Source organism: Balaenoptera borealis (assembly GCF_965194805.1).
Source record: "Balaenoptera borealis genome assembly, chromosome: 2".
In the NCBI taxonomy this organism is placed as follows: Eukaryota; Metazoa; Chordata; class Mammalia; order Artiodactyla; family Balaenopteridae; genus Balaenoptera; species Balaenoptera borealis.
In genome coordinates this window covers 28,736,164-28,749,563 of record NC_138867.1, presented here as the reverse complement: position 1 = coordinate 28,749,563, position 13,400 = coordinate 28,736,164, and the positions used below count along the sequence as shown (strand labels likewise).

General features: G+C 42.7%; 1 protein-coding gene across 1 annotated transcript in view; it reads left to right on the top strand.

Annotated features, from left to right (window-relative positions):
• The window catches only part of MTMR12 (myotubularin related protein 12), an 84,124-nt gene extending 70,953 nt beyond the window's left edge, over positions 1 to 13,171 (top strand). Inside the window, exon 16 of the mRNA XM_082382241.1 lies at positions 9,350 to 13,171. Coding sequence (XP_082238367.1) covers positions 9,350 to 9,598 — 249 coding nt within the window. The 3' untranslated portion in view covers positions 9,599 to 13,171. The remainder of the gene's footprint in view (positions 1 to 9,349) is intronic.
• The last annotated feature ends 229 nt before the right edge of the window (positions 13,172 to 13,400 follow it).

Here is a 13,400-nt window from a genome sequence, read left to right as displayed (position 1 = left end):
AAAGGGTTCCCTTTTCTCCACACCCTCTCCAGCATTTGTTGTTTGTAGATTTTCTGATGATGCCCATTCTAACTGGTGTGAGGTGAAACCTCATTGTAGTTTTGATTTGCATTTCTCTAATAATTGGTGATGTTGAGCAGCTTTTCATGTGCTTCTTGGCCATCTGTATGTCTTTTTTTTTTTTAATTTTATTTATTTATTTATTCATTTATTTTTGGCTGTGTTGGGTCTTCGTTTCTGTGCAAGGGCTTTCTCTAGTTGTGGCAAGTGGGGGCCACTCTTCATCGCGGTGCGCGGGCCTCTCACTATAGCGGCCTCTCTTGTTGCGGAGCACAGGCTCCAGACGCGCAGGCTCAGTAGTTGTGGCTCACGGGCCTAGTCGCTCTGCGGCATGTGGGATCTTCCCAGACCAGGGCTCGAACCCGCGTCCCCTGCGTTGGCAGGCAGATTCTCAACCACTGTGCCACCAGGGAAGCCCTGTATGTCTTCTTTAGAGAAATATCTATTTAGGTCTTCTGTCCATTTTTTGATTGAGTTGTTTGTTTTTTTAATATTGACTTGCATGAGCTGTTTATATATTTTGGAGATTAATCCTTTGTCTGTTGATTTGTTTGCAAATATTTTCTCCCATTCTGAGGGTTGTCTTTTCGTCTTGTTTGTAGTTTCCTTTGCTTTGCAAAAGCTTTGAAGTTTCATTAGGTCCATTTGTTTATTTTTGTTTTTATTTCCATTACTCTGGGAGGTGGGTCAAAAAAGATCTTGCTGTGATTTATGTCAAAGAGTGTTCTTCCTATGTTTGCCTCTAAGAGTTTTATAGTGTCCAGTCTTACATTTAGGTCTCTAATACATTTTGAGTTTATTTTTGTGTATAGTGTTAGGAAGTGTTCTAATTTCATTCCTTTACATATAGCTGTCCAGTTTTCCCAGCACCACTTATTGAAGAGACTGTCTTTTCTCCATTGTATATCCTTGCCTCCTTTGTCATACATTAATTGACCATAGGTGCGTGGGTTTATCTCTGGGCTTTCTGTCCTGTTCTGTTGATCTATATTTCTGTTTTTGTGCCTGTACCATATTGTCTTGATTACTGTAGCTTTGTAGTATAGTCTGAAGTCAGGGAGTCCGATTCCTCCAGCTCCAAAACTATGTTGAGTAATAGTGGCGACAGTGGACATCCTTGTCTTGTTCCTGATCTTAGAGGAAATGCTTTCAGTTTTTCACCATTGAGAATGATGTTTGCTGTGGGTTTGTCGTATATGGCCTTTATTATGTTGAGGTAGTTTCCCTCTATGCCCACTTTCTGGAGAGTTTTTATCATAAATGGGTGTTGAATTTTGTCAAAATCTTTTTCTGCATCTATTGAGATGATCATATGGTTTTTATTCTTCAATTTGTTAATGTGATGTATCACATTGATTGATTTGCATATACTGAAGAATCCTTGCATCCCTGGAAAAATCCCACTTGTTCATGCTGTATGATCCTTTTAATGTGTTGTTGGATTCTGTTTGCTAGTATTTTGTTGAGGACTTTTGCATCTATATTCATCAGTGATATTGGTCTGTAATTTTCTTTTTTTGTAGTATCTTTGGTTTTGGTGTCAGGGTGGTGGTGGCCTCATAGAATGAGTTTGGGAGTGTTCCTTCCTCTGCAATTTTTTGGAAGAGTTTGAGAAGGATGGGTGTTAGCTCTTCTCTAAATGTTTGATAGAATTCACCTGTGAAGCCATCTGGTCCTGGACTTTTGTTTGTTGGAAGATTTTTAATCACAGTTTTAATTTCATTACTTGTGATTGGTCTGTTCATATTTTCTATTTCTTCCTGGTTCAGTCTTCGAAGCTTATACCTTTCCAAGAATTTGTCCATTTCTTCCAGGTTGTCCATTTTATTGGCATAGAGTTGCTTGTAGTAGTCTCTTAGGATGCTTTGTATTTCTGCTGAGTCCGTTGTAACTTCTCCTTTCTCATTTCTAATTTTATTGATTTGAGTCCTCACCCTCTTTTTCTTGATGAGTCTGGCTAATGGTTTATCAATTTTGTTTATCTTCTCAAAGAACCAGCTTTTAGTTTTATTGATCTTTGCTATTGTTTTGTTTTTTATTTCATTTATTTCTGCTCTGATCTTTATGATTTCTTTCCTTCTACTAACTTTGGGTTTTGTTTCTTATTCTTTCTCTAGTTCCTTTAGGTGTAAGTTTAGATTGCTTATTTGAGATTTTTCTTGTTTCTTGAGGTAGGCTTGTATTGCTATAAACTTCCCTCTTAGAACTGCTTTTGCTGCATCCATAAGTTTTGGATAGTTGTGTTTTCGTTGTCATTTGTCCCTAGGTATTTTTTGATTTCCTCTTTGATTTCTTCAGTGATCTCTTGGTTATTTAGTAACGTATTGTTTAGCCTCCATGTGTTTGTGTTTCTTACGTTTTTTTCCCCTGTAATTGATTTCTAATCTCATTGTGGTCGGAAAAGATGCTTGATATGATTTCAATTTTCTTAAATTTACTGGGGCTTGATTTGTGACCCAAGATGTGATCTATCCTGGAGAATGTTCTGTGCGCACTTGAGAAGAAAGTGTAATCTGCTGTTTTTGGATGGAATGTCCTATAAATATCAGTTAAATCTATCTGGTCTATTGTGTCATTTAAAGCTTGTGTTTCCTTATTAATTTTCTGTCTGGATGATCTGTCCATTGGTGTAAGTGAGGCATTAAAGTCCCCCACTATTATTGTGTTTCTGTCAATTTCCTCTTTTATAGCTGTTAGCAGTTGCCTTATGTATTGAAGAGCTCCTGTGTTGGGTGCATATATATTTACAATTGTTATATCTTCTTCTTGGATCGATCCCTGATCATTATGTAGTGTTCTTCCTTGTCTCTTGTAACATTCTTTATTTTAAAATATTTTATCTGATATGAGTATTGCTACTCCAGCTTTCTTTTGATTTCCATTTGCATGGAATATCTTTTTCCATCCCCTCACTTTCAGTCTGTATGTGTTCCTAGGTCTGAAGTAGGTCTCCTGTAGACAGCATATATATGGGTCTTGTTTTTGTACCATTCAGCGAGCCTCTGTCTTTTGGTTGGAGCATTTAATCCATTCATGTTTAAGGTAATTATCGATATGTATGTTCCTATTACCATTTTCTTAATTGTTACGGGTTTGTTTTGTAGATCCTTTTTTCCTCTTGTGTTTCCCACTTAGAGAAGTTCCTTTAGCATTTGTTGTAGAGCTGGTTTGGTGGTGCTGAATTCTCTTAGCTTTTGCTTGTCCATAAAGCTTTTGATTTCTCCATCGAATCTGAATGAGATCCTTGCTGGGTAGAGTAATCTTGGTTGTAGGTTCTTCCCTTTCATCACTTTAAATATATCATGCCACTCCCTTCTGGCTTGTAGAGTTTCTGCTGAGAAATCAGCTGTTAACCTTATGGGAGTTCCCTTGTATATTATTTGTCATTTTTCCCTTGCTGCTTTCAATAATTTTTCTTCGTCTTTAATTTTTGTCAGTTTGATTACTGTGTGTCTTGGCGTGTTTCTCCTTGGGTTTATCCTGCCTGGGACTCTCTGTACTTCCTGGACTTGGGTGGCTATTTCCTTTCCCATGTTAGGGAAGTTTTCGACTGTAATCTCTTCACATATTTTCTTGGGTCTTTTCTCTCTCTCTTCTCCTTCTGGGACCTGTATAATGCGAATGTTGTTTCGTTTGTTGTTGTCCCAGAAGTCTCTTAGGCTGTCTTCATTTCTTTTCATTCTTTTTTCTTTATTCTGTTCTGCAGCAGTGAATTCCACCATTCTGTCTTCCAGGTCACTTATCCGTTCTTCTGCCTCAGTTATTCTGCTATTGATTCCTTCTAGTGTATTTTTCATTTCAGTTATTGTATTGTTCATCTCTGTTTGTTCTTTAATTCTTCTAGGCGTTTGTTCTTTAATTCTTCTAGGTCTTTGTTAAACACTTCTTGCATCTTCTCGATGTTCGCCTCCATTCTTTTTCCGAGGTCCTGGATCATCTTCACTATCATTATTCTGAATTCTTTTTCTGGAAGGTTGCCTATCTCCCCTTCATTTAGTTGTTTTTCTGGGGTTTTATCTTGTTCCTTCATCTGGTACAAAGTCCTCTGCCTTTTCATTTTGTCTATCTTTCTGTGAATGTGGTTTTCCTTCCACAGGCTGCAGGATTGTAGTTCTTCTTGCTTCTGCTGTCTGCCCTCTGGTGGATGAGGCTATCTAAGAGGCTTGTGCAGGCTTCCTGATGGGAGGAACTGGTGGTGGGTAGAGCTGGGTGTTGCTCTGGTGGGCAGAGCTCAGTAAAACTTTAATCTGCTTGTCTGCTGATGGGTGGGGCTGGGTTCCCTCCCTGTTGGTTTTTTGGCCTGAGGCGACCCAGCACTGGAGCCTACCCAGCTCTTTGGTGGGGCTAATGGTGGACTCTGGGAGGGCTCATGCTAAGGAGTACTTCCCAGAACTTCTGCTGCCAGTGTCCTTGTCCCCATGGTGAGCCACAGCCACCCCCTGCCTCTGCAGGAGACCCTCCAACACTAGCAGGTAGGTCTGGTTCAGTCTCCTATGGGGTCACTGCTCCTTTCCGAATCCCGATGCGCACACTACTTGTGTGTGCCCTCCAAGAGTCGGGTCTCTGTTTCCCCCAGTGCTGTCAAAGTCCTGCAGTCAAATCCCGCTAGCCTCCAAAGTCTGATTCTCTAGGAATTCCTCCTCCCGTTGCCGGACCCCCAGGTTGGGAAGCCTGACGTGTGGCTCAGAACCTTCACTCCAGAGGGTGGACTTCTGTGGTATAAGTGTTCTCCAGTTTGTGAGTCACCCACCCAGCAGTTATGAGATTTGATTTTATTGTGATTGCGCCCCTCCTACCGTCTCATTGTGGCTATTCCTTTGTCTTTGGATGGGGGGTATCTTTTTTGGTGAGTTCCAGTGTCTTCCTGTTGTTGATTGTTCAGCAGTTAGTTGTGATTCCGGTGCCCTTGCAAGAGGGAGTGAGTGTACGTCCTTCTACTCCACCATCTTGAACCAGTCTCCAGGAATATCATATTTCTATATTTCTTTAAATTAACTATCACTGCCCCTCATTGGGGGCTGTGGAATGTGATGGTTAAGGGGCTGGCCTCTCTAGAGCCAGACTGCCTGAGTCTGAACCCCTGATTCACAACTTACAAACTGTGGGACTTGGGTGAGGGAGTTACCGTCCCTCCCTCTCAGTTTCCTCATCTGTAAAATGGCAACATTCATAGAACCCACCTTATTGGAGCATTGGAGGGTTAAAGATGAGTTCCTTTTAAGTGTCTATCACATAGTAGATGGTCAATAAATGTTAGCTATTATTGTGTGGTCATTTAAATACTTTATGTAAACAGAGGGTGTGTGTGTGTGTGTGTGTGTGTGTGTAAATTTAACCAGGAGCAGTTAGCATTTGAAATACCCTAAACAGGAATCCAACTTCCAAAGGTGGCTACATAAGCACTTCAAATATTCAAAATCTACCTCAAAGGGTTTGTTGAGGATCTTCCAGTGGTGAGATGTGTAGGTGTTTGGGGTCTGCACTTGGCTAGAAATGCCATAGAGGCTCCATCCTCAGACCTATAGGGTAAACATATCCCTCAGTCCCAGCAGTGTAAACTGTTTGGAACAGAGCACAAGGTCTAAAAACCTCATTGGTCCCATGAGCTCCAGGTCACTTGACAGACCACAGGGTGGGCCGGTTCTGCTGTCTCATTGCATCTATCTTGGAAGTGAAACTTTCATGCAGGACACTTAGTGGAGGCCTGCGGACAGAGAGGGGGACATCTCCCACAACCAAAGAACAAGAAATACTATTGTTTTGTGCTGTTAATAAATGTTCACACATCTGGTAGACTTGGTCCCAGACTGGCTTTCATCATAAAACGCCATCTCCTAAGGAGGTTGTGGTGATGGTGCCAAGGAGCTATAGCCCCCACCTATCTCTGATTTCCAGAAGCTACTGACTTACAGAAGAATGTCACAAATGCAGCATGGCCAAATTGACTTAGATCAAGTCATGACATCAATTCAGTCATGATACATAGTTAGAGTTACTGGATGTTCAGTCATAGTTGTATCTGGGGGACTCCTCCCTTGTTCCTTAGAATTGTATGCGAGGCTTGGGGTATATGAAGTCTGCCTGTGGGTGGCTGCCGCCTAAGGTCTCCATGTCTTAGTTTGAATTGGCCGACTCTGAGACAAAGGTTTGGGTGCAAGTAGTTTATTTGGCAGGTGATCCCAGGCAGCAGTGTGAAAGACTGGGGAATTAGGACAGGAAAGGGCAAACAAAGTGCCTTCATGAGCAAGTTACTGCTGTGAGCAATGGGGCTCAACCCTGCTGGGGACTCTCTGAGAGACCATATGAATTTGGGAGGGTGTTGATTACACCCATATCTCTTTATCTTGCCTTAATCACTCAGCATGGTCTTCTGGAAATTCCTCTAAATTAGGTGGTAGAGTTCCAATGCATTTTATATAATAGCTCCTCAGAGAGCATCGTAAAAGGCTTTGTAAAGCCCATTCCTCAACTAACCCTTTCAGCTCTCTCCTACCTCAAGATAAATTCTCTGATTTTTCCCCAGATTCCAAATGTGGGACTACCTGTGGCTCCTCTTTTTATAAAGGGGTTCTATTTTTGTACATCCTCAAAGTCTGTGGGCATTTCTAAATGCCCTTGCTATTTCTACCAGGAGGTTGAATTTCATCCTGCCTCAGAGCTTCTTGTTACAGGGCGTGATTTCCCAGAATTCTTGAAGGTTCGACCCACACTGTCCCTTGCCTCACAGGAAGTGGCAAAATTAACTAGATGATTATGTGATTCAATCCTTACTGTAAATTAGCAAATTTTGTTTAATTAAATAAAATAAAATGAAAATAATTGCAGTGTTTTCAATTCCAGAGTACCCCTACATTCGTCATTCAATTTCAAGGACCCCTGCCAGCCTTTTCAAGTGCAATAACATTCTCAAATGTGCAACACCACCCCAAATCCTCTAAGCTGTGAAGCACTAGGAAAGGGCAGTCAGAATTCAAGAAATATTTTGTGATTTTTTTTTTTAAATGAGCAAAAACCAAGACATTAAACAGCCTCTGTTTATAGTAGGTGGTAAGAAAAATGTAATGTAACACATACCATTTCCTGCCTTTGCCTAACAAGTTTGATGTATACTTCTAGTATGTGAGCAGATTCAAAACTTGTTGGTTTTCTTCGCAATAACATAGCACGTGCCAGGGAATAAGGGCTCAGTGTGTTGTAGGCACAAGGAGAACTTATCCTGGACTGACTCAGGCAGAAGGGAGCCAAGTTGTTGAGACAAAGGGCAACTGAGACCCATGATCCAACACCATGCCCATGGCTGCTCAGTGCAGAGATACAGTTCCATGACTGTATCCCAGTGACCCACATTTTGGGTACCCCTCTACTTAGACTAGGTGGTTGAGAGTATCCGTGACTCACAGAGAGAACAGGCTGGGTAGAAGGAAGCTGCCCTTTAGCTGAGAGTTTCTTTGTCTTTTTTTTGGAGGCGGTGGCAGGTAACAGCTTTATTGAGATATAATTCACATACCATACAATTCACCAATTTAAGGTGTACAAATCAATAGTTTTTAATATATTCACAGTTGTGCAACCATCACCACAATCAATTATAGAACATTTTCATCGCCTCCAAAAGAAACCCTTACCCATCACTCCGCAACCCCCATGTTCCCCCAGCCTTAGGCAACCACTAGTCTATGGCTCTATATATTTGCTTATTCTGGACATTTTATATGAACAGAATCATGTATGTGGTCTTCTGTGATCAGTTTCTTCCACTTAGCAGAATGTTTTCAAGGTTCATCTACATATAGCACATATCAGAGCTTCATTCCTTTGTGTGGCCTAATAACAAGCTGTTGTATGGATTTACCACATGTGGTTTATCCATTCGTTAGTTTGGGTGTTTGGGTTATTTCCACATCTTGGCTATTACGAATAATGCTGTTAGGAACATCTGTGTGCAAGTTTTTGTGTGGACATATGTTTTTATTTCTCTTGGGTATGTATCTAGCAGTGCAACGTCTGGGTCAAGAGTAACTCTTTGTATAACTTCTTGAGAAACTGCCAAGCTGTTGCCCGGAGTGGCTGCACCATTTTATATTCTCCTCAGCAGTGTATGAGGATTGCGATTTCTCCACACCTCACCAGTACTGGTTATTATCTGACTTTTCGATTCTAGTCATCCTAGTTGGTGTGAAGTGGTGTTTTTTATTCGCATTTCCCTGATGACTAATGATGTTGAGCACCTTTTCATGGGCTTGTTGGCCATTTATCTATCTTCATGGGAGTTGGAGAAATGTCTCTTCAGATTCTTTGTTCATTTTTAAATTGTGTAGTCTTTTTGAGTTAAGAGTTCTTTATATATATATATTTTTAATATATTCTTGACACAAGCCCCTTATCAGACATATGATTTGGTGCTGGCACAAAAACAGACATATAGATCAATGGAACGGAATAGAGAGCCCAGAAATAAGGGTAAGGGTCCAACTTCATTGCATTCCATGTGGATATCCATGCAAGTTTCTTTTTGAGGCTTCTCTTTCCAGTCTGGCTGCTGGCGGTTGAGGTTCATTTTCCTTAGAGGTATCCAGTAGGATACAGAAGTGATGTGCCTGGACACTGTAACCCCACTGTATAATATTCTGACCCAGTACATACATGTTGAAGAGGCTAATTCAGGAGGAGATGAATTTAGACTATTTGGTCTCAGATTTGTTATAGTATTATAAAAGATTGGCTTTGATATTTGTGAACAGAGCCATTACTGGAGATTAATAGAAAAGATAGGATTTATTTATTTATTTATTTATTTATTTATTTATTTATTTATTTTTATTTTTGGCTGCATTGGGTCTTCCTTGATGCACGCAGGCTTTCTCTGGTTGCGGTGAGCGGGGGCTACTCTTCACTGTGGTGCGTGGGCTTCTTATAGCGGTGGCTTCTCTTGTTCCGGAGCACAGGCTCTAGGCACGCGGGCTTCTGTAGTTGTGGCTCTCGGGCTCTAGAGCTCAGGCTCAGTAGTTGTGGCGCACGGGCTTAGTTGCTCTGTGGCATGTGGGATCTTCCCGGACCAGGGCTCGAACCCCTGTTCCCTGCATTGGCGGGCGGATTCTTAACCACTGCGCCACCAGGGAAGCCCAGGATTTATTAATAGAGAAGATAGGAAGGAAGCCCCCCCTAGCTCTGTGGATCTAACTCAGCACTGTGTTCAGGGAGGCTGTGGCTCGTGCTCCACAGTCCCTGTCACCCCTGGCTTCCCACTGCCTTTATCCCACCGTTTTCCTCTCTGTCCCTCCTGTTACAGTGGAAGACACCCGTATGGAGCCGCAGGACCTGTGTGCTGGCTGCTGTCACCTGTCATCTGTGTTATCTGATCAGGAATCTTTGCTCTCTTACCTTCTGTCTCCCTTGTCCTTCAGTCTCTGCTGATCCTGCCCATCAGTATTTCAATGAGCTCTGCTTTAGTTTATCTCAAAACAAACCAACCCATGTCTTGATCCTACCTTCCCCCAGACCTACAGTCCCCACCCCACTCCTGCCCTCCAGCAGCTGAGCTTGAGTCCTCTTCACTTCGGGTTTTCGCTGTCCCACCTCACACTCACTTCTCAGTCCACCCCAAACTTCTGAGCCTGTTGTCTCAAGAACACAGTGAGCTCCATGCCACCAAACCCAAAGGACACTTTTCAGTTCTCATCTTGTGTAGCAGTTAGGACTGAGTGTGACAAGCCAAGAAGAAGGGGAGAATGGACATGGGGAAGGTGGCTGTCGACGACGTCTGCCAGACCTTGCCTGACTCCCTCGGTGGTCAGCGCTGTGGGCCATTTCCTCCTCCTTGAATAAGTCTCTTCTCTTGGGCTCCATGATATTATACTCCCCTACTTTTCTTCCTACCCTTCTGGCTCCTCCTCCTTAGTTTCCTTGACAGAGATTCTTTCTTCTATCCTCCTCAGGTCCCTTCTCACTCTTAACCCTCTTCCTGGGTGACGTTATTCATTCCTGTGGCTTTAATCACCTCATGGATGCAGATGACTCCCAAATCCTTATCTCCTGTCTCTACTCCAAATCTTTATCTCCTGCTTGCTACCCGTATATCAAGACTTGAGGGCTTCCCTGGTGGTGCAGTGGTTAAGAATCCGCCTGCCAATGCAGGGAACACCCGTTCAAGCCCAAGCCCTGGTCCGGGAAGATCCCGTATGCCGCGGAGCACCTAAGCCCGTGTGCCACAACTACTGAGCCCTCGTGCCACAACTACTGAAGCCCGCGTGCCTAGAGCCCGTGCTCTGCAACAAGACAAGCCACAGCGATGAGAAGCCCGTGCACCACACGAAAAGTAGCCCCCGCTCACCACAACTAGAGAACACCTGTGCACAGCAATGAAGACCAAACGCAGCCAAAAATAAATAAATTTTTAAAAAAAATAATCAATCAATCAATCAATTAATTAATTAATTAAAAATCAAGACTTGAATGTCTGCAAAGCACTTAGAACTCAACATGTCCAAAATTAAACTCATTTTATTCCCTCCAAACTTGCTTCTCCTTCAGAATTGTGTCTTCATAAATGGCTGTACCATTCACTTAGTCGTTCTAGATGTCTTGTTTCCCTTTACTCCCTGACCCTAATTAACCCCACAGCCCATTGAGTCTACCTACTACGTGGCCTCGGAGTCCTTCCTCTTCTGTCCATCCTCACTGTCACCACCCTCATCTTAACCAACTTGGGCAGTCACCTGGACTCCTCTCTCAGTGTCTCTGATCTCATCTTTCTGGATGTTTACCTCCAATCTGATCCCCACTCCACAGCCAGAATCTTTCCAAAATGTCAACCAGATCCAGTCACTTACTTCTCATGAACGTAAATTGTCAGAGTTATAAAAATGATATTTTTGAAGAATATATTGATTGACACAAGAAAATGCCCACAACCTAATCCTTAAGTGAAAAAAAGCATGAATTTAAAACTCCTGTCAAATGTCTAATTTCCTTTATGTAAATGCATAGAAAAGTGACAGGAAAAATATTCCAAAATGTTAGGAGAAGTTATCTCAAACTGGTAGAATTATTGGTCACTTTTTGTGTTCTTCCTTACACTTTTAATAATTTAACAATTGTTTCTAATAATGAACTTGTGAATAAGTTAGGTTTTTTCCCTCCTTTGGTTGCAAGAGACAGAAACCCAAATCAAATATGCTTTAACCAAAGGGAGGAGTTAATGAGATTCCTGTTCTATCTAAGAAACTAAATGACAAGAAAACAGCCCAGCCTCAGCAATTACTGGAACCAGTAATGCAAATGCTGCCTGTGTTCTTTCTCCATCTCAGCGGCTTTCCTCCGTATGTCTACTTTGCTACCTCCTTACTTTCCAGACCAGTTTTCCCTGGTCCAAGTAGGAGAAGGTGTGGTCCCTGAATGCCCCAGCTTCACATTCATAGTCCTGAGATTCTTAAGAAAGACTAGACCACCTGTTTCTAGATCCAAACCGGTTAAGGATTAGGAGTGTCCCAGCTCAGACAAGTGCACCAGTTACCTGCAGACAGGGGTAGAATCACGGCACACTAACATGGTGGCTTCCATGGTAATCATGTGGATGGTGTGTGTGTGTGTGTGTGTGTGTGTGTGTGTGTGGTGGGGGGAGGGATTGAAGAGAAGAATAGTAGGTGGTTGCTTCCAAAAGGAAAGAAGCTCTGTATTTACAAAACAGTAATCTTTTTTTTTTTTAATTTATTTTTGGCTGTGTTGGGTCTTTGTTGCTGCGTGCGGGCTTTCTCTAGTTGTGGCAAACAGGGGCTACTCTTCGTTGCGGTGTGCGGGCTTCGCATTGCGGTGGCTTCTGTGGTTGCAGAGCACGGGCTCTAGAGCACAGGTTCAGTAGTTGTGGCACACAGGCTCAGTAGTTGTGGCACACAGGCTTAGTTGCTGCGCGGCATGTGGGATCTTCCTAGACCAGGGCTCGAACCCGTGTCCCCTGCATTGGCAGGCGGATTCTTAACCACTGTGCAACCAGGGAAGCCCACAAAACAGTAGTCTTTATACCAACGTGAAATTTTATTAAAATTTGGAAGAAGTATACAGTATGATATTTTTTACATCTCATAAATTGTTTTCAGTAACTTCTTAGTAAGTCATCACTTACAGATGAGTCAGCACTGACTCATCCCCTTTTCTTTCCAACAACTAAACTCATTCCTTACTAGCTTTCTCATAAATTCTTTCTACTGGTCATTTACCCATAAAATGTAGAGATTATCTGCTTCAAACCTGTCATTTCTGAGAGGATGAACTCAAGCCCAGAGGGATGACATGACTTGCTAAGCTCCCCCACGGGGTTAGCAGAATGTCATCTTCAGCACCTTTCTTTTCCATTGCATTTCCTCTCTCCTTCCCAAACCACCCGCCTTCATAAGCCTCTCCACATCTCAGCTTGTGCTCCCAAGACTATTCAGAACAAAGTCTGAAGAGTACAACAAGCCTGATAGTCCCTTGGCATTGTTACTCTATTCAGCTGCATTTACTAGACCTAGACACTCAGTGGGAAACCTTGAGTCTTTTCCTGCATAATTACTCTAACTCCCTGACATTCAATAGAGCATCGGTAGTGCAAAGGGCTTCCAGGGCTATGCTGGAGAGGATATAGGCCCATTCTGAGGGAGGGAAGCCTCATGCCTCTAAATGCTACAGATTGTAGATCTGGGAGTCCCAATACCTGAACACATCCAAACAATGAGATTGCTATAAAAGACTCCCCCACTCACCCACCCCCAGCTTCATTATGTATTCATTTTTAAAAAGCACACCATTGTATTAGTCGAAGAAGGCAGGACGTGCTTCAAGTATGGACTACCAGGCCTAGGTTGACTGGTTGGCCATATCACATGGCCTAGTTCATCTTATAAAGACAGGATGGTAAGAACAATAATGGTCAGCAAGAAGAAAATTACTTAGTGTGGCAGGCAGCACCTAAAACGGTTCCCAGTGGTCATGTCCTTGTGAATCTTCTCTCCCTGAGTATGGGCTGGACCTAGTGACTCCCTTCTAACAAATAGGGTGTGGCAAAAGTGATTAGGTTACAAAAGACTGACTTTCTCCCTCTCTCTCTCTCTCTCTCTCTCTCTCTCTCATGTTTGGAGCCCTTGGTTCAGGGGAAGCAAGCTGCCATTTTGTGAGCTGTCCTGTGGAGAGGTCCACATGGCAAGAAACTGATGTCTCTGGCTCATGGTTATTGAAGACCTGAGGTCGGCCAACGACCAGGGGTAAGCTTGGAAACAGACCCTCCCACCCCCAGTTGAACATTAAGGTGACTGCAGCCCTACAGGAAACCTTGATTGCAGTCTTGCAAGAAAGCCTGAGCCAGAGGA